Source organism: Heterodontus francisci, chromosome 31 (genome assembly GCF_036365525.1).
Source record: "Heterodontus francisci isolate sHetFra1 chromosome 31, sHetFra1.hap1, whole genome shotgun sequence".
Classification (NCBI taxonomy): Eukaryota; Metazoa; Chordata; class Chondrichthyes; order Heterodontiformes; family Heterodontidae; genus Heterodontus; species Heterodontus francisci.
In genome coordinates this window covers 34,452,081-34,479,900 of record NC_090401.1, presented here as the reverse complement: position 1 = coordinate 34,479,900, position 27,820 = coordinate 34,452,081, and the positions used below count along the sequence as shown (strand labels likewise).

Here is a 27,820-nt window from a genome sequence, read left to right as displayed (position 1 = left end):
ACTCTCTGGGTTCACACACCGAGATTGTTTATTTGAGTGATGCGCCAGAGAGCAGATTCAGCCCAAAAATGATCAACTTCTGAGTGGAGGGCAGAAGAGGGAAGCAAATTGGAATATTAACAGGAGTTAAAATTAAATCCAATTTAGAATGCATTTTGAACAGATGTAACAGTTTCAAGGTAAATAACAAATAAATATCCAATTACTCAGGAAAAGAACAGCCTGGATTTTGGGATAGTAATGACAGTGAGGCTATCAGCCCAGTTATTATGGAGTAAATCTGACTGCAAACCTTCAGCTTCAGACAAAGAATTAGCTGAAAAGCATCAGGTTGGTCTCTTCCATCCCCTGAGGAATTTGGCCAATTGGAAGCGTTTCTGACAGGGGTTTCAGCTCAGTTTCCACATATAGTGACAGAAGAGTGGAATGAATCTGTAATAGAAGTAACTTAAGTTCACAAGCTCAAAAATTACAGGAACCTGTTTTGTCACTTCATTTGGTCAGATGATGATGAACTGGTTTCAAATCATGTTATAATAGTTTTCTTTGGCATACTGTAACTACATCTGTATCAATACCAACCTGCTCTTTCTTCAAGACCATTAAACGGCATCAGGACTGCTTCCAGCCGCTTCCGAAGCTCATCCTTTAAATATTGTTCACCAATAAGGGAGGACAGGTCACTGCAGAGAATTTGTGCCTCTTCAATCTGTTCCTTTTGCTGTTCCAAATCTGAACGAATTTCACTAGTTTCTTCAAGCTGTTGCTTGACAACATCTGGCTGTGTGCTGATCACAGATTGGCTATTTAGCTTATCACCGAGAATCCTGACTTTGTCGGTGAGTTGCTGCAGTAGCTCCTGATACTGTGTACTCTTGGCTATGGCTTGATCAATTTTACTGGAACGGCCGCTGAGCTGATTGGTAAGTTTATCCCATTTGTTATTGATGGCTCTGTGCTTGTCCCTCACCTGGCTGTCAGGAGATACATCTCCAGGTGCACACAGTATGCCCTGTGCTGCTTTGTTTAGTTGTTCATACTGTGGTTTACGAGTCTCAAATTCTTTCAACATAAACTGTCACAAACAAAAAACTTTAATTAGAGATACCAGAAAACATTTTTTATTCAATCTTTTGTATTGCATTAGTAAATAATGGGGAGACGGTGCCTTAGTGGTAATATTAGTGGACCAGTAATCCAGACGCCTAGGCTAATGCTCTGGGGACAGTGGTTCGAATCCCACCATGGCAGATGGTGACATTTGAATTCAATCCGTTATTTCTGGAATTAAAAGCTAGTCTAATGGTGCCCATGGAACCACTGTCAATTGTTGTAAAAACCGATCTGGTTCACTAATGTCCTTTAAGGAAGCAAACCTGCCATCCTTACCTGGTCTGGCCTACATGTGACTCCAGACCGACAGCTATGTGGTTGATTCTTAAATGCCTTCAGTGGGCAATTAGGGATGGGCAATAAATGCTAGCCTAGTCAGCAATGCCCACATCCCATGAACGAATTTTAAAAAATTGAAGTTTGTAGTTTTAAAATTTTACCTGCACTTGTTGTTTCTGAGCACGGAGCATATTTGGATCAATCGATAGAGGACCCAGTACGCTCATCATTAATTCCTTCTCTGATAGCCAAGGACTGAGCTGTGATTCTGTGCTCTGGAAACTTGAGAACAAGTTGGCTGATTCCTCAAGTTTTTGTTGTCTCTCAGTTAACATCTGATTGGCACGAGCCCACTTTGACTCTAAACAAATTACAGATGACAATGACGATTTATTCTGAGAAAATACATGCACTACTTTACAGATTGGTTCCTGCTGATAGACAAGACCATAATGCATCACCTTAAGATGTTTTGTACTTGCCATGCAATATAATACAAAATGGTTTGATACTATGAGATTCTACATCAACAACATTTGATAAAAACAGGTTTAAAACTATAGTTAAAATAATACCCTAGGCTAAGTAGCCAATCTAGCTTCCAAAGCAAACTGTAGACTTAAAATTAACAAAAAATATACCACACCTCAAAGTGTCTTATAAAATATGTTCATGATGAGAACTGAGATCTTCCCACTTAAGTGAGGCTGAAAACTCAACAGAAGCTCCCAGCATTTTTGCACAAATCTGTGTTTGTCACTCAAGAACCAGAGACTTGGACACTTTGGTTAGGGAGTTAGGTAGGAGAAGTTAAAAGACAGGACCTCTAGGGTTGTAATCTCGGGATTACTCCCTGTGCCACGTGCCAGTGAGGCTATAAATAGGAAGATAGTGCAGCTAAACACGTGGCTGAACAGCTGGTGTAGAAGGGAGGGTTTCAGATATCTGGACCATTGGGATCTCTTCAGGGAGAGGTGGGACCTGTACAAGAAGGACAGGTTGCATCTAAACTTGAGGGGGCACAAAGATCCTGGCTGCGAGGTTTGCTAGCGTCACTCGGGAGGGATTAAACTAGTGTGGCAGGGGGGTGGGAACCGGAGCAGTAGGACAGCAAGTGAAATAAATGAGGGCGAACTAGTAAATAAGGCCAGTAAGACTAAGAAGAAGAGCAGGCAGGGAGATGTTGCGGAGAATAGCGGGACTGGTGGTCTGCAGTGCATTTGTTTCAATGCGAGAAGTATAACAGGTAAGGCAGATGAACTTAGAGCTTGGATTAGTACTTGGAATTATGATGTTGTTACTATTACAGAGACTTGGTTGAGGGAAGGACAGGATTGGCAGCTAAATGTTCCAGGATTTAGAAGCTTCAGACGGGATAGAGGGGGATGTAAAAGGGGTGAGGGAGTTGCATTACTTGTTAAGGAGAATATCACAGCTGCACTGCGGGAGGACACCTCGGAGGGGTCATGCAGTGAGGCAATATGGGTGGAGCTCAGAAATAGGAAGGATGCAGTCATGATGTTGGGGGTTTTCTACAGGCCTCCCAACAGCCAGCGGGAGGTAGAGGAGCAGATATGTAGACAGATTTTGGAAAGATGTAAAGGTAACAGGGTTGTAGTGGTGGGTGATTTTAACATCCCCTATATTGACTGGGACTCACTTAGTGCTAGGGGCTTAGATGGGGCAGAATTTGTAAGGAGCATCCAGGAGGGCCTCTTGAAACAATATGTAGATAGTCCAACTGGGGAAAGGGGCCGTACTGGACCTGGTATTGGGGAGTGAGCCCGGCCAGGTGGTCGAAGTTTCAGTAGGGGAGCATTTCGAAAACAGTGACCATAATTCCATAAGTTTTAAGGTACTGTGGATAAGGATAAGAGTAGTCCTCGGGTGAAGGTGCTAAATTGGGGGAAGGCTAATTATAACAATATTAGGCAGGAACTGAAGAATTTAGATTGGGGGTGGCTGTTTTGAGGGTAAATCAACATCTGACATCTGGGAGTCTTTCAAATGTCAGTTGATTAGAATCCAGGACCAGCATGTTCCTGTGAGGAAGAAGGATAAGTTTGGCAAGTTTCGGGAAACTTGGATAACGCGGGATATTGTGAGCCTAGTCAAAAAGAAAAAGGAAGCATTCGTAAGGGCTAGAAGGCTGGGAACGGACGAAGCCCTTGAGGAATATAAAGAAAGTAGGAAGGAACTTAAGCAAGGAGTCAGGAGGGCTAAAAGGGGTCATGAAAAGTCATTGGCAAACAGGATTAAGGAGAATCCCAAGGCTTTTTATACGTATATAAAGAGCAAGAGGGTAACTAGGGAAAGGGTTGGCGCGCTCAAGGACAGAGAAGGGAATCTATGTGTGGAGCCAGAGGAAATGGGCGAGGTACTAAATGAGTACTTTGCATCAGTATTCACCAAAGAGGACTTGGTGGATGATGAGCCTAGGGAAGGGAGTGTAGATAGTCTCAGTCATCTCATTATCAAAAAGGAGATGGTGTTGGGTGTCTTGCAAAGCATTAAGGTAGATAAGTCCCCAGGGCCTGATGGGATCTACCCCAGAATACTAAGGGAGGCAAGGGAAGAAATTTGCTGGGGCCTTGACAGAAATCTTTGCATCCTCATTGGGTACAGGTGAGGTCCCAGAGGACTGGAGAATAGCCAATGTTGTTCCTTTGTTTAAGAAGGGTAGCAAGGATAATCCAGGAAATTATAGGCCGGTGAGCCTTACGTCAGTGGTAGGGAAATTATTAGAGAGGATTCTTCGGGATAGGATCTACCCCCATTTGGAAACAAACAAACTTATTAGCGAGAGGCAGCATGGTTTTGTGAAGGGGAGGGCGAGTCTCACTAATTTGATTGAGTTTTTTGAGGAAGTGACAAAGATGATTGATGAAGGAAGGGCAGTGGATGTTATCTATATGGACTTCAGTAAAGCCTTTGACAAGGTCCCTCATGGCAGACTGGTACAAAAGGTGGAGTCACATGGGATCAGAGGAGAGCTGGCAAAGATGGATACAGAACTGGCTCTGTCATAGAAGACAGAGGCCAGCAGTGGAAGGGTGCTTTTCCGCAGGGATCAGTGCTGGGACCTTTGCTCTTTGTCGTTTCTATAAATGATTTGGAGGAAAATGTAGCTGGTCTGATTCGTAAGTTTGCGGACGACACAAAGGTTGGTGGAGTTGGATAGTGATGAGGATTGTCAGAGGATACAGCAGGATATAGATCGGTTGGAGTCTTGGGTGGAGAAATGGCAGATGGAGTTTAATCCGGACAAATGTGAGGTAATGTATTTTGGAAGATCTAATGCAGGTGGGAAGTATACAGTAAATGGCAGAACCCTTAGGAGTATTGACAGGCAGAGATCTGGGCGTACAGGTCCACAGGTCACTGAAAGTGGCAACGCAGGTGGATAAGGTAGTCAAGAAGGCATACGGCATGCTTGCCTTCATCAGTCGGGGCATAGCGTATAAAAATTGGCAAGTCATGCTGCAGCTGTACAGAACTTTAGTTAAAGCCACACTTAGAATATTGCGTGCAATTCTGGTCGCCACACTACCAGAAGGATGTGGAGGCTTTGGAGAGGGTACAGAAGAGGTTTACCAGGATGTTGCCTGGTCTGGAGGGCATTAGCTAGGAGGAGAGGTTGGAAAAACTCGGATTGTTTTCACTGGAACGACGGAGATGGAGGGGTGACATGATAGATGTTTACAAAGTTATGAGCGGCATGGAGAGTGGATATTCAGAAGCTTTTTCCCAGGGTGGAAGAGTCAGTTACTCGGGGACATAGGTTTAAGGTGAGAGGGGCAAAGTTTAGAGGGTATGTGCGAGGCAAGTTCTTTACACAGAGGGTGGTGAGCGCCTGGAACTTGCTGCCGGGGGAGGTGGTGGAAGTAGGTATGATAATGACGTTTGAGAGGCATCTTGATAAATACATGAATAGGATGGGAATAGAGGGATACGGTCCCCAGAAGTGCAGAAGGTTTTAGTTTAGGCAGGCATCAAGATCGGCGCAGGCTTGGAGGGCCGAATGGCCTGTTCCTGTGCTGTTCTTTGTTCTTGGTCAGTGTAACGTCACTTTTTCTCCTTAATTCTCACTCATTATCCCTCTTTCCCCGAGTACAGTGACTTAGGTTGGGATAAAACCTAATGGGAAACAATGGACCCCTACTAGTTGATCTAAGTGGCTTTCATCATGGACAATTTTATACAGTCAATAAAGAATTGCTACTCCACTGTGTAGATCATCACAACTGAATGTAATCTTGTCCTAAATTTAGGGGAAAATTAATCTGGTCACTGTGCGTAATGACATCATAAACGTGTTTAGGAAATGTATTTATAATGTTGTTACACACAAAAACTAAAGCAATTCATTTTTGTCCTCCCTCTTCCAACTCCACCAAGATATTCACATATATACATCCAGCAGGTGTCACTGGACAGCAATGACAGAGGCTACTCTAGCCAATTTCTTCTCTCCGGATTTGAATTTTCTGTCCTAATTTGGGATGAACCAGGGATCAAACCTGGGGCTTTCCTGGTATAATTTAACTGATGTAATTTTTAAACAATCCTTAATTTGAGGAAATTTCTGCATATATACATTAACAAAAATTTATGAAGTAACTTGAAGGGAAGCAAAAACAATGTTATTTTCCTCAGACGATTAGATCAAAGAACTAGAACAAATTGGTTCAGGTGTGCAGAGCTCACTTTTAAAATTATGATCTATTTTTAAGCAAAGAAGAATAAGACCGTAAAACAATCCTTTAAAACCTATATAACATTTTTTCATAAAGGAGAATATCTGGAAGATATAGAATCATAGAAAATTTACAATACAAAATTTACACCCATTGCGTCCATGTCAAAAACGAAAAGCTCCCCAGCCTAATCTCACCTTCCTGCATTTGGTCTGCAGCCCTGCAGCTCACGGCTCTTCAAGCAGACATATTAGTACTTTTTAAATGTTGAGAGTTTCTGTCCTTAACATCCTTTCAGTGAGTTCCAGGTTCTAGTTTAGTTTAGTTTAGAGATACAGCACTGAAACAGGCCCTTCGGCCCACCAAGTCTGTGCCGACCATCAACCACCCATTTATACTAATCCTACACTAATCCCATATTCCTACCACATCCCCACCTGTCCCTATATTTTCCGACCACCTACCGATACTAGGGGCAATTTATAATGGCCAATTAACCTATCAACCTGCAGGTCTTTGGCATGTGGGAGGAAACCGGAGCACCCGGAGGAAACCCACGCAGACACAGGTAGAACTTGCAAACTCCACACAGGCAGTACCCAGAATTGAACCCGGGTCGCTGGAGCTGTGAGGCTGCGGTGCTAACCACTGCGCCGCCCCATCTGACCACCATCTGGATGAAAAACTGCTTCATCGCCCCTCTAATCCTTCTAGTAATTACTTTAAATCTATGACCCCTGAATTTTGAGCCCTCTGCTAAGGTAAATAGGTAGTCCCTATTAACTTTATCTAGCCTCCTCATAATTTTACATACCTCAATTAAGTCACTCCTCAGCCTCCTGTTCCAAGGAAAACAACCCCAGCCTATCCTATCTTTCCTGATAGCTAAAATTTTCCAGTCCTGGCAATGTCCTCGTAGACGCTCTCTGCACTCTCTCCAGTGCAATCACATTTTTCCTGTAATGTGGTGACCAGAGTTGTACGCAGTACGCAAGCTATGCTCAGACTAGTTTTGTTTATAGTTCTAGCATAACCTCCCTGCTCTTATATTCTAGGCTTTGGCTAATAAAGGAAAGCATACCATATCCCTTCGTAACCATGATGGGCCTGTCCTGCTATCTTTAAGGATCTGTGGACATACACTCCAAGGTCTCTCTGTTCTTCCATACTACTCAGTATTCCCACATTTATTGTGTAGTCCCTTGCCTTGTTGCACCTTGGAAAATGCATTACCTCACACTTCTCCAGATTGAATTCCATTTTCCACTTCTCTGCCCAACTGACCAGACCATCTATTTTCGTCCTGCAGTGTAAAGCTTTCCCCCCTCACTGTCAACCACAGGGTCATTTTCTGTATCATCTGCAAACTTCTTTATCATGTGCCTAAAATTAAGTCTAAATCATTGATCTCAGCTGCAAAAAGCAAGGGACCGAGTACTGACCCCTGCGGAACCCCACTGGTGACAGCCTTCCAGTTGCAAAAATACCCGTCAACCATCTCCGTTTGCTTCCTGCCATTGAGTCAATTTTGGATCCAATTTGCCACTCTCCCTTGGATCCGAAGGGCTTTCACTTTTTTGACCAGCCTGCCATGTGGGACCTTGTCAAAAACTTTGCTAAAATCCATGTAGACTACACCCACCACATTGTCCTCATCAACCTTGTCATCTCCTCAAAACATTCAATCAAGTTAGTCAGACATGACCGCCCCTTAACAAATCCCTGCTGACTTTCCTTGATTAATCCATGCCTTTTTAAATGAAGGTTTATACTGTCCCAGAGAATTGATTGCAATAATTTGCCCACAACCAATGTTAAGCGAACTGGCTTATTATTACTCAGATTATCCCTTCCTCACTTTTTTAATCAGTGGCACAACATTGGCAGTCCTCCAATCCTCTGGTACCACTGCTGTAGCCAGGGAACATCCACAATTTCCTCCCTTGATTCCTTTAACAATCTTGGATATATAATGCATCCGGACCTGGTGATTTATCTACTTTCAAAGATGTCGAACCCATTTTTAAAAATTCGTTCACGGGATGTGGGCGTCGCTGGCTCGGACAGCATTTATTGTTCATTCCTAATTGCCCTGGAGAAGGTGGTGCTGAGCCGCCTTCTTGAACTGCTGCAGTCCATGTTGAGTAGGTATACCCACAGTATCATAAGGAAGGGAGTTCCAGGATTTTGACCCAGTGATCGTGAAGGAATGGCGATATAATTCCATGTCAGGATGGTGTGGGGCTTGGAAGGGAACTTGCAGGTGGTGGTGTCCCCATGCATTTGCTGCCCTTGTCTTTCTCGGTGATAGAGGTCATGGGTTTGGAAGGTAGTGTCCAAGAAGCCTTGGTGTGTTGCTGCAGTGCATCTTGTAGATGACACACACTGCTGTCACTGCGCGTCGGTGGTAGAGGGAGTGAATGTTTGAGGATGGGGTGCCAATCAAGTGGGCTGCTTTGTCCTGGTTGGTGTTGAGCTTCTTGAATGTTGTTGGAGCCATCCAGGAAAGTGAAGCATTTTCCATCACACTCCTGACTTGTGCCTTGTAGATGGTGGACAGGCTTTGAGGAGTCCGGAGGAGAGTTACTTGCTGCAGGATTCCTAGCCTCTGACCTGCTCTTGTAGTCACTGTATTTATATGGCTACTCCTGTTCGATTGTTGATAGTGGGGGATTCAGCAATCGTAATGCCATTGAATGTCAAGGGGAGATGGTTAGATTCTCTCTTGCTGGAGATGGTCATTGCCTGGCACTTGTGTGGCGCAAATGCTACTTGCCACTTAGCAGCCCAAGCCTGGATATTGTCCAGGTCTTGCTGCATTTCTACACAGACTGCTTCAGTATCTGAGGAGTCACGAATGATGCTGAACATTGTGCAATCAGCAGCAAATATCCCCACTTCTGACCTCATGATTGAAGGAAGGCCATTGATGAAGCAGCTTAAGATGGTTGGGCCTAGGACACCACCCTGAGGAACTCCTACAGTGATGTCCTGGAGCTGAGATAATTGACCTCCAACAACCACAACCATTGCCCTTTCCGCTAGGTATGACTCCAACCAACGACGAGTTTTCCCTGATTCCCATTGACTCCAGTTTTGCTAGGGCTCCTTGGTGCCATACTCGGTTAAAAAATGCTGCCTTGATGTCAAGGGCAGTCGCTCTCACCTCACCTCTCGAGTTCAGCTCTTTTTTCCATGCTTGAACCAAGGCTGTAATACTTCCCATCTTACAATATTTATTTCATCCAATATTTTATACTCTTCCTCCTTAACTGTGATATTATCATCGACTCCCTTTTATCTAAAGACAGCCGCAAAGTATTTATTAAGAACGTTACCCACATCCTCTGCCTCCACACACAGGTTATCTTTTTGGTCCCTGATAGGCCCTACTCTTTCCTGAGTTATCCTCTTGCTCTTTATGTACATATAAAAAAATTCTCTGAATTTTTCTTAATTTTACTCACCAGTATTTTTTTCATGCCCTCTCTTTGCTTTCTGATTTCCCTTTTAATTTCACCCCTGCACTTTCTGTACTCCTCTAGGCTTTCTGCAGTATTAAGCTCTTGGTGTTTGAATAAGCTTCCCTTTTTTTGCCCCATCTTACCCTCTAGGCACCATGTCATCCTTGGAGCTCTAGATTTGGCTCTCCCACCCTTTCTCTTTGTGGGAACATGTTTATCCTAAACCCCTTGAATCTTCTTGAATATCTCCCATTACTCCGACAATGATTTACCTTCACGTAGCTGTTTCCAGTCCACTTTTGCTAAATCACAGCCAGGATTTTTCTCTCGGCAGACGGGAACCATCCACCGACTGAAAAGTCAGTGGCAAACAAGCTTCCGCCTGGCCTGGGGATCTGATCTGTATTTTGCAGTTCACAGGCCTTTATTTGTTCCGAGGCGGGACTTCCACCTGCAGGGCAATCAGCCGGCTGGCAGCTCTTTGTCCCAGCAGCGCCACAGGGTGCGGTGGCCACAGCTGGGACTGCAGCCCAGCTTCATCAAGGTGATGTCGGGGAACCTGGAGAACAAAGTTAAGTTTTGGTACTTGACCACGGGTGATTGGTCGGGCCCCAGTGAGGCAAGGGTGGTCGTTCAGGGGGACGGGAGGGCCAGAGCTGCCTGCTTTTGTCAGGTGGCTTTACTCGGGCCTGGGCCGCCTGACCAGCCACGGGTAAAATCCCCTTGGCGGCGGATGGAGGCCCTTAAGTGGCCAACTAAGAGCCTTGATTGGCCTGGGGTGGGCAGGCCGTTTTTTGCCACCGCTGCCCTGCGTAAAGTGGCGGTGGAGGCAGGAGCGGGTCGGGAAGGACCCCTCGAGCCTCCCACTCCATTTTACGTTCCCCCGCCCCCCCGCCACTTTCTCACTCTTTGGAGGGAGTGTAAAATTCCAGCCCACTTCTCAGCCTAGTAAAATTGGCCTTTCTCCCCCCCCCCATTTAGAATCTTTAATCCTATTTTATCTTTGTCTTTTCCATAACCATGCCAAACCTAACTGAATTATGACTTCTACCACAGAAGTGCTCTCCCACTGAAACTCCTTCCACCTGCCCAGCTTCGTTCCCTAAAACTCAATCCAGAATTGTCCTCTCTCTTGCTGTGTTGTCACATACTGGCTAAAAAAGTTCTCCTGAGTACAATTTAGAAATTCTGTGCCCTCTGTACCTTTTACACTGACTGTTTCCCAGTTAATATTAGGATAATTGAAATTTCTCACGATTACTGTCTTATTGTTTTTGCATTTGTCAGAAGTTTGCCAACAAATTTACTCTTCTATCTCTGTCAAACTATTTGGAGATCTATAGTATGCTCCCAGAAGTGTGATGTCTCCTTTTTTGTTCCTTAGTTCAACCTATATAGCCTCATCTGATGATCCCTCGAACAGGATTGTCTTCACCTGAACCAGAGGGGTACCAATATCCTGGGGTGGGGGGGGGGGGGGAAAGAGATTTGCTAGTGCTCTTTGGGGGGGTTTAAACTAATTCAGTAGGGGAATGGGAACCTAAATTGTAGTTCCAGTGTACAGGATGTTGAGAGTAGTGAGGTCAGGGATAAGGTTACAAGGACGCAAGAGGGCACTGGCAAGCAAGAACTTGGTTTAAAGTGTGTCTACTTCAACGCCAGGAGCATCCGGATTAAGGTGGGTGAGCTTGCAGCATGGGTTGGTACCTGGGATCTCGATGTTGTGGCCATTTCGGAGACATGGGTAGAGCAGGGGCAGGAATGGATGTTGCAGGTTCCGGGATTTAGATGTTTCAGTAAGAACAGAGAAGATGGTAAAGGGGGGGGGGGGGGGGTGTGGCATTGTTAATCAAGGAGAGTATTACAGCGGCAGAAAGGACGTTTGAGGACTCGTCTACTGAGGTAGTATGGGCCGAGGTTAGAAACAGGAGAGGAGAGGTCACCCTGTTGGGAGTCTTCTATAGACCTCCGAATAGTTCCAGAGATGTAGAGGAAAGGATAGCGAAGATGATTCTCGACAGGAGCGAGAGTAACAAGGTAGTTGTTATGGGGGACTTTAACTTTCCAAATATTGACTGGAAATACTATAGTTCGAGTACTTTAGATGGGTCAGTTTTTGTCCAGTGTGTGCAGGAGGGTTTTCTGACACAGTATGTAGACAGGCCAACCAGGGGCGATGCCACATTGGATTTGGTACTGGGTAATGAACCCGGCCAGGTGTTAGATTTAGATGTAGGTGAGCACTTTGGTGATAGTGATCACAATTCGGTTAGGTTTACCTTAGCGATGGGCAGGGACAGGTTGGGGAAAGGAAATTATGATGCGATTAGGCAAGATTTAGGATGCGTAGGATGGGGAAGGAAACTGCAGGGGATGGGCACAATCGAAATGTGGAGCTTATTCAAGGAGCAGCTACTGCGTGTCCTTGATAAGTATGTACCTGTCAGGCAGGGAGGAAGTTGTCGAGCGAGGGAGCCGTGGTTTACTAAAGACGTTGAAGCGCTTGTCAAGAGGAAGAAGGCGGCTTATGTTAGGATGAGACGTGAAGGCTCAGTTAGGGCGCTTGAGAGTTACAAGCTAGCCAGGAAGGATCTAAAGGGAGAGCTAAGAAGAGCAAGGAGAGGACACGAGAAGTCATTGGCGGATAGGATCAAGGAAAACCCTAAGGCTTTCTATAGGTATATCAGGAATAAAAGAATGACTAGAGTTAGATTAGGGCCAATCAAGGATAGTAGTGGGAAGTTGTGTGTGGAATCAGAGGAGATAGGGGAAGCGTTAAATGAATATTTTTCGTCAGTATTTACAGTAGAGAAAGAAAATGTTGTCGAGGAGAATACTGAGATTCAGACTACGAGGTTAGATGGGATTGAGGTTCACAAGGAGGAGGTGTTAGCAATTTTGGAAAGTGTGAAAATAGACAAGTCCTCTGGGCCAGATGGGATTTATCCTAGGATTCTCTGGGAAGCCAGGGAGGAGATTGCAGAGCCTTTGTCCTTGATCTTTATGTCGTCATTGTCGACAGGAATAGTGCCGGAAGACTGGAGGATAGCAAATGTTGTCCCCTTGTTCAAGAAGGGGAGTAGAGACAGTCCTGGTAATTATAGACCTGTGAGCCTTACTTCGGTTGTGGGTAAAATGTTGGAAAAGGTTATAAGAGACAGGATTTATAATCATCTTGAAAAGAATAAGTTCATTAGCGATAGTCAGCACGGTTTTGTGACGGGTAGGTCGTGCCTCACAAACCTTATTGAGTTTTTCGAGAAGGTGACCAAACAGGTGGATGAGGGTAAAGCAGTGGATGTGGTGTATATCGATTTCAGTAAGGCGTTTGATAAGGTTCCCCACGGTAGGCTATTGCAGAAAATACAGAAGTATGGGGTTGAAGGTGATTTAGAGCTTTGGATCAGAAATTGGCTAGCTGAAAGAAGACAGAGGGTGGTGGTTGATGGCAAATGTTCATCCTGGAGTTTAGTTACTAGTGGTGTACCGCAAGGATCTGTTTTGGGGCCACTGCTGTTTGTCATTTTTATAAATCACCTGGAAGAGGGTGTAGAAGGGTGGGTTAGTAAATTTGCGGATGACACGAAGGTCGGTGGAGTTGTGGATAGTGCCGAAGGATGTTGTAGGGTACAGAGGGACATAGATAGGCTGCAGAGCTGGGCTGAGAGATGGCAAATGGAGTTTAATGTGGAAAAGTGTGAGGTGATTCACTTTGGAAGGAGTAACAGGAATGCAGAGTACTGGGCTAATGGGAAGATTCTTGGTAGTGTAGATGAACAGAGAGATCTTGGTGTCCAGGTGCATAAATCCCTGAAAGTTGCTACCCAGGTTAATAGGGCTGTTAAGACATATGGTGTGTTAGCTTTTATTAGTAGGGGGATCGAGTTTCGGAGCCACGAGGTCATGCTGCAGCTGTACAAAACTCTGGTGAGGCCGCACCTGGAGTATTGCGTGCAGTTCTGGTCACCGCATTATAGGAAGGATGTGGAAGCTTTGGAAAGGGTGCAGAGGAGATTTACTAGGATGTTGCCTGGTATGGAAGGAAGGTCTTACGAGGAAAGGCTGAGGGACTTGAGGTTGTTTTCGTTGGAGAGGAGGAGGAGGAGAGGTGACTTAATAGAGACATATAAGATAATCGGAGGGTTAGATAGGGTGGATAGTGAGAGTCTTTTTCCTCGGATGGTGATGGCAAACACGAGGGGACATAGCTTTAAGTTGAGGGGTGATAGATATAGGACAGATGTTAGAGGTAGTTTCTTTACTCAGAGAGTAGTAGGGGCGTGGAACGCCCTGCCTGCAACAGTAGTAGACTCGCCAACTTTAAGGGCATTTAAGTGGTCATTGGATAGACATATGGATGAAAATGGAATAGTGTAGGTCAGATGGTTTCACAGGTCGGCACAACGTCGAGGGCCGAAGGGCCTGTACTGCGCTGTAATGTTCTAATTCTAAATATCATCCCTTCTCACGGTGGAATTGTATCACGCCTGAAAACCCTGTAACCAGAAATGTTGAGCTGCCATTCCTGCTCCTCTCTAAGACATGTTTCAATAAAAGCTAACAAAAAAACTTCCATGTGTCAATCTGTGCCCTGAGCTCACCTGCCTATTCTCTATACTCCTTGCATTTAGGTATAAACATTAAGCACAACCAGAGACCTTTTTTCTATTTTTCACCCTTTGTTTGCTTTGCCTTCAAAACTTTCTTGCTAATTTTCCACCTTCCATTTCCAGCTGTTTTTCTCCCTTCTGAATCTATGCTCAGATTTCCATCCCCCTAGCACTAGCAAATCAGCCACTGAGAATATTGGTCCTGGCCCTGTTGAGGTGCAACCTGTCCGACTTGTATAGATCCCACCTTCCCCAGAACCAGTCCCAATGCCCAAGAACCTAAAGCCCTCCCTCCTACACCATCTCTCTGGCTATGCATTCATTTGCTCTGTCCTCCTATTTCTGGACTCGCTAGCGCATGGCACTGGGAGTATCTGCCTGCAGGACCTCAACCATTTTTCCACCTATGTCAGTCGTACTGATATGGATCATGACCCCTGGCTTTTCACCCTCCCTCTCCAGAATGTTCTGCAACCGCCTGGTGATATCCTTGACCCTGGCATCAGGGAGGCAACATACCATCCTGGAATCATGTCTGCTACCACAGAAATGCCTGTCTGCTCCACTAACTATTGTTCTCTTGACCTTTCTCCTCCCTCCCTGTACAGCTGAGCCACCCATGGTACTATGGTCTTGGCTCTGGCTGCAGTCCCTGGAGGCACCCTTTCCCCCATTAGTATTCAGAACTGAATAACGATTAGAAAACCAGATGCTCTCAGGGCTCGTCTGCACTACCTGCCTTGATCTTTTTTGCCTGTCTGGCAGTCACCCAGACCCTCTCACTTTGCACTCTCCCAAACTGCAGGCTGACCACCACCTGAAACATGCTATCCGTGAAACACTCATCTTTGTGGATGGACCACAATGACGTCAGCTGTTCCTCAAGCTCCAAAATGTGGAGCTCAAGCTCCTTCAGCTGACTATAGTTCCAGCACCTCTGGTTGTCCTGGACATGGGAAGTGTCCTGGAGTTTCCACATGGTACATTCCATGGGTCTGAGCATTACGGAATTTCCATTTTTTGTGTTAAAACTTGGGAATCTATATTTTTAAAAACTAAAAAAGGATTTCATGGACATTCAAACATCTGAAGATAGCTGAACTTTATGGATGCTTTTAAAATAAAAGGAAGGGCAAGAGGAGGTTCCTGGTGTTGACCTGTAAACAAATACTGGAAAACAGGTGATTTCAAGTGAATACCACATGGGGGTCTGGCTTAAGAGCTATTCTTTGTTGTGACAAGAGAGAGAATTTATCACTAGCATAAAGACCCGCTTGGAAAAGTTTAGTTTCACTTTGAACTGTTAAAAGATGCTGGTTTTTGGACTAAAAGCAGGCAGTTGTAATCTGCATATGGTCCTGCCAGGAGATAAGAAAACAAGATAATTGTTACTTGTCTTTGAAGAATCCTTGCTCTGGAAAAGCAAAAGCTTGTATAAAGTTGTACTGTTGCCTCCTGCGTTTTTGAAGAAACCCTGAATGTTTGCAGAAACTTGCATCTTTAAAAAAAGGACTTTGCATTGAATGTGTGAGGACTAAAACTTCTGTTGTTGCACACCTGCCGTAAGACCTACGTAAAGCCTTCTGCAGTTGAATTTCTTTGAACACCTACCCAAACAGACTGTTCATTAACCTCGCCTGGAAAAATTCCTAGCGGCAGCCAACTATTTGACTTTGGGACACCTTGCCAGAACAAAGGTCTTCCATATCTTCCCTTCACTAAAAGTTATTTATTTTTTTTAATTCCTTCTACTCTTTTGTAACAGCTGTAAACAAAAACCCCTTTTTTTCCCAGTTAACAGGTTTTTGGAATGTATGTGAGTGTGTGTGAGGGCTAGGATAATACGACAAGGTTTTAATATTTCAATTCACATATATATTTACTTAAGACTTGGTTTATAATAAACAGATAATTTTGTTGTTTATTAAAGAAACATGGTTGGTGTGTTTTATTCTGGGGACAAATAAAAGTATCTAATTGGCTGTTTCGGTAAGTGGGAAAATTTATTGATATGTTGTGACCTGTGGAGAAGTGGGACTGAATTAACAGTACACTCCTCCTGCCTCGGTCGTAACACTGAGGTATAGAAATGTCGAGCCAAGCGTCACTGAGTATATTTCATTCATGTGAAAGATTCTATTCACATGGACAAGCATGATTGAAGCTGGGAGTTCTTCCTCAGGATTGAAATAAGTCTGCAAAATCAATTGCTGTGGTGAGATTTACATCTATCCATAAAGTTTAAAGGAGGAACCAACAATTAGTATATTTAAGAGAGTTCCTTTCTTGGGAGAAATGACCACTTTATAATTTCTTGTTGAATCAATGATTTTGAAGATCTGAACTGAGAACTGTATCCATTATTGGAACATTATAAGTAGCAGAGATGTCTAATCGATCATTTCGGGTGAGGGTAAGTTGTGAAAGTAACAGTGATGCTCATAAACATACAACACCCTGGAGCATTCAGTTCAGTGACCAGATAATTTTAAGTAATTTCACCCTTGCCCAGTTTCTGGTATTCTTAGTTTCTCTTGTCTTCATGGATCTATTAACCTCCTTGATCAAGGCTCAAAATAAATTTAGACTCCCTACACTTACATAAAAATTACAATATGAAAGCAAACTGTTTAGACTGACCAATCCATGTTGGTGTTCATCACAAACAGTTCACCTAATCCCATGTGCCAGCTCAGTCCCTATATGTTTCTTAATTTATTTTAAATGCATGGTATTCCATCCCACAAACATGAATATTAGTACTATATTGTACTGGCTTTACCAATTTGTTCTAGCATTGCCATCCGCTTCTTAGCTTCTGTTGAGTCTGGATTTTTCTTCAGTAAGTCTTTCAATGTCTCTTTCAGCTTCTCAACCTTCCCAGAATTCTGTTCAAGCTCAGCAAGACAGGCCTAAATGATAAAGGAGTTTAATGATTGACAACAACTTTGCAGACTTGCTTTTACTAAAATACAGCATTAATTGTTTGAAGCATTTACCAATTATGGAGTTAACTGTTAGCTCAATTAGTTGCACAAATTTTATGTTAGCTCTTTGAGAATCAAGTGTTTATTACTGCTTTCAAGATCTGCATTTCGATTATATAAATTGCACAAAATTAAAATTTCTAAGTCAGAATAAGAGTAGAACCTGTGTAGAACTAAAAGGATGAAGGAATAAAACAATTAAATATTTCACTATCTGGCATAAATAAAGAAACAAAGGCAAACTGAAGCTCTGGTTTCTTAAGTACCAAAGGCAATAGCTCATGAATGTAAAGTATTTCCTTCGTAAGATGAAATGGCCACATACATAGTTTTACCTTTCTTCATCACCCTATCTTTATTTGAAGGTAAGTCAAAATTAAAGTAACCCCAAATGTATTTTTAACCCAAATTAAAATTATTTGTTTACTAATAATAGGAATGAAAATTCAGGTCTTCACATGAACAAAGCTATAGGGCTGAATTTTAATAGCTCGCCGCCTTCAAAAGGTGCGCAGTGCAGGCACGAGACTAGCGCCGCGGAGCCGCCTCGGAATGTAGAATTAGGTCCATTCGCAGAGGCTTCAATTTTCCTTTATTTTGGATCAGATCTTTCTTTTCATCTCCTGTGTCAACAAAGAACAGGCTGTCGTCGGTCTTTTCACACACAAGACCACCGACCGTCCGCTCCTGCAGCCGCACATCCTCCAGAAACGCCTCCACCTCAGTTACGTCGCTGTGTTTGCTCCAGTTCTTCTTGTTCTTGTTCAGCAGCAGCTCACTAACTTAGAGGGGTGGAAGGCCCACCCCCGATGAAATAGAGGGGGCAGGCGCTCCATCCCTGGCAATGGTGTCCGGCGCCGCCGCTCAGGTGCCGGCACCATTTTTAATGGCTTCAAGCTCTTCAGTTAAATTTAAATTTTTAAAGGTCCCGCTCCTATAAAAATGGCAATAAAATTTTAATTTAACTTTGAATACCCTTTCCCAATGAGCACGCAATAAAGAAATTGACCTATTCCCCCAAAAAGACACTTTTGCTATTACGAATTTTCCTCCCCGAACTTCAGCACTTTTGACCCTCAACCACTTCCCACCATCCTCACAACCAATCGGAACAGTTTTCCCAACTCCCCCCCGCAACCCCACTCCCATCCTGAAAATTGCACTCCTTCCCCCCTCTCCACCAGTATCATGCCTCGGGTCTCCGAATGGAGATCCGAAGGTGCGGGAGTTCTGGCCACCGGCTGGAATCTTGGTGTGGGACGGCCATTGGGACAAGCCAAGTGCTTTTGCATGTATTTAAATTTATTTTAATATTTAAATGAAGGCTCCCCTGCTGAAAGGCAGGGGTGCCTCACTGGGGTTTCACCCCCGCTGGTAAAACACGACGGGGCGTTCCTGGCGTTGAGGCCCGTAGCCGACCTCTCCCGGACATATTTTCTGGGTCCCCCATGACAACCCCCGACGTCAGAGGGCTGGTAAAATTCAGCCCATGATATTTGATGATCTGGGCTATGCATTGAGGAACCCAGCATTCAAGGAAATCCAGACAATCAACTTTAGTCCTTTTGAATGTTGTTGAAGCCTGGACCTAAATGCTCAATCTTCATTCACTCATTTTATTTTACTCTAAACAGACTGGGAAAGGTTAATTTGTCTATTTTCTTTCTATTTGCCCCCTTTGGTCAATGTAACTACTTCCTACCTTTCCTCCTTTCTCCCCAACCAAGAAGCACCTGGTTGAATACAGAAAAAGACTCATACCAATTGAAAATCATAGGCTTCAGAAGCTTAATTTGCAATGAAGGCATGATAATTTTAACGGTGGTATTATTAACCATGTGGAATTTAATTCATGCTTTATGAGTCACATTTATTATATTTACCTTGTTTTGCTCCACTTGTGCCTTCATGGTTTGAGTTTTGGCTGGTGATGAATTCAAAGTGGACAAAGTCTGTTCTTTTAACTCTAGCCATTTCATGACAGAATCAGTTTCTTCTTGAACCTCCTGCATTTGGTTAAATGTGGCCCGAAGGTAGTCCTGACATTCCTTTAGTACATTACCAAGACTCTTATAATTATGGTTCACATCAGAGACCTTCTGCTGGATTTCTGCAAGTTCTACAAAAAGCAATGAGACGCATTGGGCAAAAATGATACTTTTTAAAAAGGCAACTTTGTAGCAACATAATCTTCAGATGATCATGAGAATACCTTCAATCATGAGATGATCAATGCCAAATGCCATCTGTGTATCAATGCATAATATGCACAAATAATTGTTTTTCTACCATTGGGGAATGTAAGGTTTCACATTCAAGCCTTAAAGGTCAGATTATATATTCTTGAAAGCAGAACTATCTTTGGGATTCTTGAAACTGGGTGCAGCTTTCTTTAATGATTTCATTAGGACTTTTCCCCCAGTATGCATTAGCTTACCCTGGCTTCAGTTTCAAATTGGAAAAATATAATGTACAAACCATATTTCCCGGAATTGTCTACTAATAGAGAAAGGGAAGTGCAAAAATGGGCTACATGACTAAGGCTTTCTTTGGAAGCTGTTCCAAACATGTTTAGAGCAAGGGAGCAGGTTACATGGTTCCTCGGAGCATATTGGACCAGTATAATATTTTTACTCAAGCTTTACTAAATAACATTGCAGAATTGACAATTTATTAATATGTGATCACATGGTTTTTTCCTGGAGAAACTCATGCGATCATAGGGATGCTCCGAAGTTAACAGTAGCAAATGTGTGCTTTCTTTTTCCTGGAGAACGACTGTTTTAAGTTGTATAACAAGTTACCAATTAAACTGGAATACTGGAGCGGTTGGCAACCAAGGCTGTATTCCAAACAATTTTCTCTCATCCTTGTTCACTTTCCTACAAATGAATCTAATTGAGGAGAAAAATGGTTGGAAGAAGATGAAACAGAAACACACCCAGATTTTCTATGTTCTCACCTTTGTTTCTGTGGTACCCATTCATACTAGGTACAGTCACTCCACCATTCATCATTACTGAACCTGAGTAAACAACAGGGAGACACAACAGTGCATAGGACAGCCAATATTAAGAACAAAAGCTCAGCACAGACACAGACTCCCTCAGTGGGATATCACAAGACACTAACAAGCATTGTTCTACAGATGAATTTCTTTTTGAAAAATAAATGTGCTTGAAATTGTAGCTGTACACAAGTCTTAAGAGATACATATTGCAGGTGTTGCAGCAAGTGTGGACAGTTGTAATTTATAAAGTATGTTCATATACTACATAGCTAAGCTCCAGCATTGTTATTTCTCAGATAAAACTGTGAAAAACCATGCCATAGACACTAATGCACATATAAAATTGAACTGTATAGCATCTTTAAATTATTTATAAATGCTCATAGCATCAAAGTCAGTCTTAGCTGAGTGGTAGAACTCTTATTTCTGTTTTAGAAGGGCATGGATTAAAGTACCACTCCAAAGACCTGAGCACATAATTCAGACTGTCACATCTGTGCAATGCTGAAGGAATGCTGGAATGTCAGTGTGTCATCTTTCAGATGATACGTTAATATAAGGACCTGCCTGCTTTCTCAAGTAAAAGATCCTATGGCACTATTTGATGGGGAACAGGGTAGTTGTGTGTGTCCTGGCCAATATTTATCCCTCAATCACTATCACTAGAACAGTTTATCTGGTCATTATTGCATTGCTGTTTGTGGAAGCCTGCTGTGTGCAAATTGGCTGCTGCAGTTCCTTATATTACAACAGTGACAAGACTTCAAAAGTACTTCACTGACTGTAAAGCACTTTAAGGTTGTGAAAAGTGCTGTACAAATTTAAGTTCTTTCTATCTAGTAATATTGAACTTGAATTCTGCCTCCATCAACTGCACTTTATTCTTCTTGTTGCAATAAATTTCACTGACTGAAAAAGAGAACCCTTTCGCTCCAGGTATCCACTGCATCATGGAAGTAATGGTGTTATATGGGAACATATAATTTGTAAATTCTGTACATGTGAAGGCATTTTTTTTTAAATAATAGAAAACTAGTTTCACTGCACCTAAGTAGCAAGAGTCATAATATTTTCAGTTACATATTCTGAACATCATATAGTGGATGAGTATATCCACAGACAGTGTTCTTATTCAGCAAACAATTAAATGCAAATTTCAAGCAATACAAAGTGAAATGACTGAAGAGTCACATTGGGGAAAAAAGCGAGGAGTCGGCCATATATTTGCTCTCTTGGATGGTGCATACAATTAAGAAACATGAAGCTACATCAAATATAGGAATAAAAAGGTACACTACGGCTTTTCTAATGTAAAAAACGCTACATGTAAAGAGAATACTGACCAAATTAGCCTATGTTGACATGGAAAGCACATAGATCAAATAAAGTTATACTGATTAGAAATTGTGACTGGTATTAAGTAAAACATTTAAGCAAATAATTTCCAACAAAAAAAGCTGAAACATGAGAAACAACTGGACAACATGAAATAATTAGAAATACAATGTAATTAGTATGTAGTTTTGGTGACATGCTTAATATGGGGGTGCTATAAAGTGGCTCATTAAAGGTGCAACATGGCAACATAGCGGAGAATTAATGGGTGGAAAAATTCCAATCACGGCTGTGCCATCAGATAAAGGCTAAACATTTCCCAAAGGTGTGAAGAAATAAACATCATTCTTGTTCACTCTCGTATATTTGCAGATGTCTGAAGGATTGTATTGTGAGAGGTCTGTGAGCAGGTAGTTTGTCTGTTCGCTCAAAAAGTGACATCAGAGTGACATCACAATCAACAGTGAGAGCAGGGAAACAGAGAGCTCACCCCGGTGGGTGAGTACACAGGTAAGCTTTTAATTTAATTGAAAACAAACATAGCATTAAACATCACAGGCAAGCAGGTAGGTGATCGGTTTGGGAAGAAGCTACCCTGTTTGGTGAGTATCTGGTAAGTGACTGAAGTAAGTAAAGTGGGTTAGTAACTAAAATAAACAGAAAGTTAAGGTCTACAGTTTTTTTTATATAGTAGTTTTTTTTTTAAAGGGAATCAGGGTATCTGGTGTAAATAACCTCCAATTTTTGAATAGTTTAAGGGAGTAAATTAAGGGTAAGTCATGACCGGGCAGCTCGGCAGCATGGAGTGCTCCTCCTGTGCAATATGGGAAGTCAGCAAGAATGCAGCAAGAGCCAAGTCTATGGCACCATGGGTGGCTCAGCTGCACAGGAGGGGAGGAAAAAGAGTGGGTGAGTTATAGTGATTGTATTGGATTCTATTGTAAGGGGTACAGAGAGGCGTTTCTGTGGCTGCAAACGTGACTCCAGGATGGTATGTTGTCTCCCTGGTGCTCGGATCAAGGATGTCACGGAGCGGCTGCAGGATATTCTGAAGGGGGAGGGTGAACAGTCAGAGGCCATAGTACACATTGATACTGATGACATAGGTAGAAAGAGGGATGCGGTCCTACCACAAGAATTTAGGGAGCTAGGTAGCAGATTAAAAAGCAGGACCTCCTGGTGCCACGTGCTAGTGAGTATAGGAATAGGAGGACAGAGCAGATGAATGTGTGGCTGAAGAGATGGTGCAGGAGGGAGAGCTTTAGTGTCCTGGATCACCAGGTCTGTTTCTGGTGAAGGTGGGACTTGTACAAGTCGGACAGGTTGCACCTGAACTGGAACGGGAACAACATCTTACAGAGAGGTTTGCTAGTGCTGTTGGAGGGGGTTTAAAGTAATTTGGCAGGGGGATGGGATACAGAGTGGAGGTACGGTAGAGGGTGATGCACAACCAAATATAGAAGAGAAACTAAGTCAGTCTGGAAGACAGAGCAAATATAGACCTATTAAGGCACAAGCGAATAATGCAAGGCTGGATTGCATCTATTTTAACGCAAGGAGCCTTACAAGTAAAGCGGATGAATTGAGGGCGTTGCTTAACACATGGAAATATGCTATCAGAGACAAGGTTGAGGGAAGGGCAGGACTGGCAGCTCAATATTCCAGGCTATAGAAACTTCAGACGTGACAGGGGGGTGGTATAAAAGAGGTGGCATTGCACTATTAATCAAGGAGTCAATTACTGCAGTAAGGAGGGATGATATCTTAGAAGGTTCCTCAAATGAGGTCCTGCATGGAAGATTGGTTAAGAAGGTAAGAGCCCATGGGATCCAGAGCAATTTGGCAAATTGGATCCAAAATTGGCTAGTGGCAGGACGCCGAGGGTGATGGTGGAGGGTTGTTTTTACGATTGGAAGCCTGTGACCAGTGGCGTACCACAGGGATCGGTGCTGGGACCCTTGCTGTTCAGATGTGAATACAGGACGTACGATCAGTAAGTTCGCAGATGACACGAAAATTGGTGGTGTCGGAAATAGTAAGGAGGAAAGCCTTAGCATACAGGACGATATAGATGGGCTGGTAAGATGGGCAGAGCAAGGGCAAATGGAATTTAATCCTGAGAAGTGTGAGGTGATGCATTTTGGGAGGACTAACAAGGCAATGGAATATACAAAGGATGGTAGGACCCTAGGAAGTACAGTGGGTCAGAGGGACCTTGGTGTACTTGTCCATAGACCACTGAAGGCAGCAGCACAGGTAGATAAGGTGGTTAGGAAGGCATATGGGATACTTGCCTTTATTCGCCAAGACATAGAATATAAAAGCAGGGCAGTTATGATGGAGCTGTATAAAATGCTAGTTGGGCCACAGCTGGAGTACTGTGAACAGTTCTGGGCGCCACACTATAGGATGTGAATGCACTGGAGAGGGTGCAGAGGAGATTCACCAAGATGTTGCCTGGGCTGGAGTATTTCAGCTATGAAGAGAGATTGCATAGGCTAGGGTTGTTTTCCTTAAAGCAGAGAAGGCTGAGGGGGGACATGATTGAGGTATACAAAATTATGAGGGGCATAAATAGGGTAGATAGGAAGAAACTTTTTCCCTTAGTGGAGGTGTCAATAACCAGGAGGCATAGATTTAAGGTAAGGTGCAGGAGGTTCAGAGGGGATTGGAGGAAAAATGTTTTCACCCAGAGGGTGGTTGGAATCTGGAATACACTGCCTGAAGGGGTGGTAGAGGCAGGAACCCTCACAACATTTAAGAAGTATTTAGATGAGCACTTGAAATGCCATAACATGCAAGGCTACGGGCCAAGTGCTGGAAAATGGTATTAGAGCAGTTAGGTGCTTGATGGCCATCACCAAATGGGCTGAAGGGCCTGTTCCTGTGCTGTATAACTCTATGACTCTTTTGATGTAAAAGGTGCATTGTATGGGGAACCCAAAATTATTTTTCAAAAAGCATGAAAATCAAGTTAATTGCATTTTTCTTGATTGGTTACCTGTTTTACTGGACAACAAAGACATATCAGATGATGTTATTTCCATGATGATACTTTCTAACTCAGTTCCTCTATGATTTATTTCTTGCACTTGTGGAGATTTTGATGACCAATCCTCCAACAGGATCTGTGAATCAAATTAAGCCACATCATAACATTGTTTCATTCGGATTTTACCCACACGACTCATTTAAAGCACACCTCTTTTCCTAGCAGGAAGGCCAATATTATGAAAATTAGCATGGTACTTACATCACGTTGGCTAAGATCTTTCTCCCTTACCCCAAAAAGATTTAAAGCTTCGTTCCATATAATAACATGGCTGACTTAGAGCTTGAAGAACCCAGAAACAAACTAATTTAATTGCACGGCCATCCTACACATGAAAGTTAAAAATGCATTGTGTCCCATAAACAATTACAAACTCTGCATGTTTTTTCCTTCATGACTACTCACCTTTACTTGTTGGATTTGTTTCTCGAGCACGTCTGTATTAAGTGCGGATTCAAAAGCTGGTACATTAGCCTCAGTTTCCTTTAACCATTTTTTTATCGACTCTACTAGAGATGTGAACTTGCTCAGGTGCTGCTGGCAGGATCGTGCCTCTTCCTCCCTGAAAAAATGGAGGCTCAGTTTTATATGTATTTATCCAATACTAGAAATTACAGTTAATAATGGACTTAGGCTGCAATCTGAACTATTTTAGTATTTGTACATCTGCTTTATACATATATTTAAAAGCATTACATTAAATTTTCTTCCACTTTACACTGCAGATTTTCCATCACCCTTCCCCATTCCTCATGGTGGCGGGGGAGACAGTGGAGCTGAACAGTCTTAACAATCGACAACGCTGGCCTGTAACTCTATTGACTGAAATTCTTCCGCCTGTTGGCCAAATAGGGCAAAGTGTTCATCTATAAAATTCAGTCTGGCACCTGTTTGCATTGATTACCAGCTTGACTCCATGACCATTTAACTGACAAAAGTTGGTGTGTCCAGAAAATAACTGACATCAGATCCAGACTTTGCTATAGATCACTGTCACTGCCTCTAGTATGCCATCAATATTTTCAGCTCTTTTACTCAGAACACAAAGCTACTTTGAGCTTGTTATTAATGTGCTTTTCAAACTGCTGGGAATCTTAGGTATGGAAAACATTTGGTGTAGTATTTGGGGAGCAGGTAATCACACAAGAATGTTAAGGCGTTACATTTTGTCCTCTATGTTATATGCTTCAGAGACATGAAAAACAAATAAAGATACTATTGATAAGCTGAATGCATTCGAGCTGTGGAGATATCGGAGGATGTTCTGCATATCTTAGACAGATAGAAAGACTAATGAGGAAGTGCTGGAAATGGCTGGAGAAAAGAGGAAATTAATGCATATCAAAGAGAGAAAGATACTTCGGTCACATCATGAGAGCAGAAGGCAGACAGGGACAATTATTGGAAGGAAAGATCGATGGAAAACCTAGGAGGAGAGGGAAGCAGAGAAGAAAATGGATGGCAGATATAAATGGACTGGATGCAGTTGACCTATGCAGAATGTGCAAGGACAGCACAGGACAGACAGAGGTGGAGATCCATGGCAGTCAACCTTCTGGGAAGACGACGAGACCAACGAACGAACGAATCACACATGTACAAACTGAACATTACTACCACGTTAATTTTTCGCACAAATCCATTGTTTCCCACGAAGTCACTTTTAAGTTTGATTAAATTCTAATAAAGGGCAAATTGAGGTCAGAAAAATCCATGTTGCTGAACAAATCAACAAAAATGGTTAAGATTTGCAGAACACCTAACACTGACAGCAACCAAGAATCTGATTGGTGAAAGCCTTTCACCAATGTGGCAAAAGTAATTGAATAGGCCAACTGTATTCCAAAAAAGGTATATTTAGACAGACACAGACCAAAATGCTGATGATTTTTATCACACCCAATTTCAAAAGGAATTCAGAGATGATGACTGTGCATAACTGGTCAAGGTTAATGAAATTTCAAAAGTAAAACAGAGGTGATATAGAAATGGTGAATCCACTGTTCAAGAAGTTTGCTGAAAATTTTTGATTAAAATTTGAGATAATGGGCTGAATTTTATAAACCCCCCAATGTCAGGAGTTGTAGCGGGGGCCTGACAATACTTCCGGGAGAGGTCCGCCACGGGCTTCGACGGCGGAAAGGCCCTGCCGCAGTTTACTGGCAGCAACGAGGCCTCTGGGCGCCCCCCGCACCCCACCCCCCCGGATGCTCAGCGACGGAACCTTCATTTAAATATTTAAATGAGTTTAAATACATGCAAAAGCACTTATCTCGCCCACGCCAATATTCCTGCCAGTGGCCAGAACCCCTGGGCCTTCAGATCTCCATTCGGAGATCAGATGTATGACACTCGTGGGGAGGGGGAGGAGTAAATGTTACAGGGGGGTGAGCTGCAAGAACCAACTCAATTGTTTGTGGGGATAGTGGGAAGGGGTTGATGGTCAAAAGGAATAAAGTTCCGGGGGGGAAGTCGAGGCTATGAATAAAAGTTTTTTTTTCTGGGGGGGGGGGGGTGGTGGCAATTGATATATATTTTTTAAATTCATTCATGGGAAGTGGGCGTCACTGGCCAGGCCAGCATTTATTGCCCATCCCTAATTGCCCTTGAGAAGGTGGTGGTGAGCTGCCCTCTTGAACCGCTGCAGTCCATGTGAGGTAGGTACACCCACAGTGCTGTTAGGAAGGGAGTTCCAGGATTTTGACCCAGCGCCAGTGGAGGAACGGCAATATAGTTCCAAGTCAGGATGGCGTGTGACTGGAGGGGAACTTGCAGGTGGCGATGTACCCATGCATCTGCTGCTCTTGTCCTTCGAGGTGGTAGAGGTCGCGGGTTTGGAAGGTGCTGTCTAAGGAGCCTTGGTGCGTTGCTGCAGTGCATCTTGTAGATGATGCACACTGCTACCACTGTGCTTCAGTGGTGGAGAGAGTGAATGTTTGTGGATGGTGTGCCAATCAAGCGGGCTGCTTTGTCCTGGATGGTGTCCAGCTTCTTGAGCGTTGTTGGAGCTGCATCCATCCAGGCAAGTGGAGAGTATTCCATCATGCTCCTGACTTGTGCCTTGTAGATGGTGGACAGGCTTTGGGGAGTCAGGTGAGTTACTCACTGCAGGATTCCCAGCCTCTGACCTGCTCTTGTAGCCACGATATTTATATGGCTACACCTGTTCAGTTTCTGGTCAATGGTAGCCCCTAGGATGTTTATAGTGGGTGATTCAGCGATGGCAATGCCATTGAATGTCAAGGGGCGATGGTTAGAGTTTCTCTTGTTGGA

General features: G+C 43.3%; 1 protein-coding gene across 1 annotated transcript in view; it reads right to left on the bottom strand.

Annotated features, from left to right (window-relative positions):
* The window catches only part of LOC137347131 (microtubule-actin cross-linking factor 1-like), a 441,060-nt gene that overhangs the window by 146,867 nt on the left and 266,373 nt on the right, over positions 1 to 27,820 (bottom strand). The window contains 7 exon segments of the mRNA XM_068011260.1: positions 583 to 1,075; positions 1,554 to 1,753; positions 16,946 to 17,075; positions 19,034 to 19,269; positions 20,113 to 20,175; positions 24,497 to 24,623; positions 24,953 to 25,109. Of these exon segments, the coding sequence (XP_067867361.1) occupies positions 583 to 1,075; positions 1,554 to 1,753; positions 16,946 to 17,075; positions 19,034 to 19,269; positions 20,113 to 20,175; positions 24,497 to 24,623; positions 24,953 to 25,109 (1,406 nt within the window).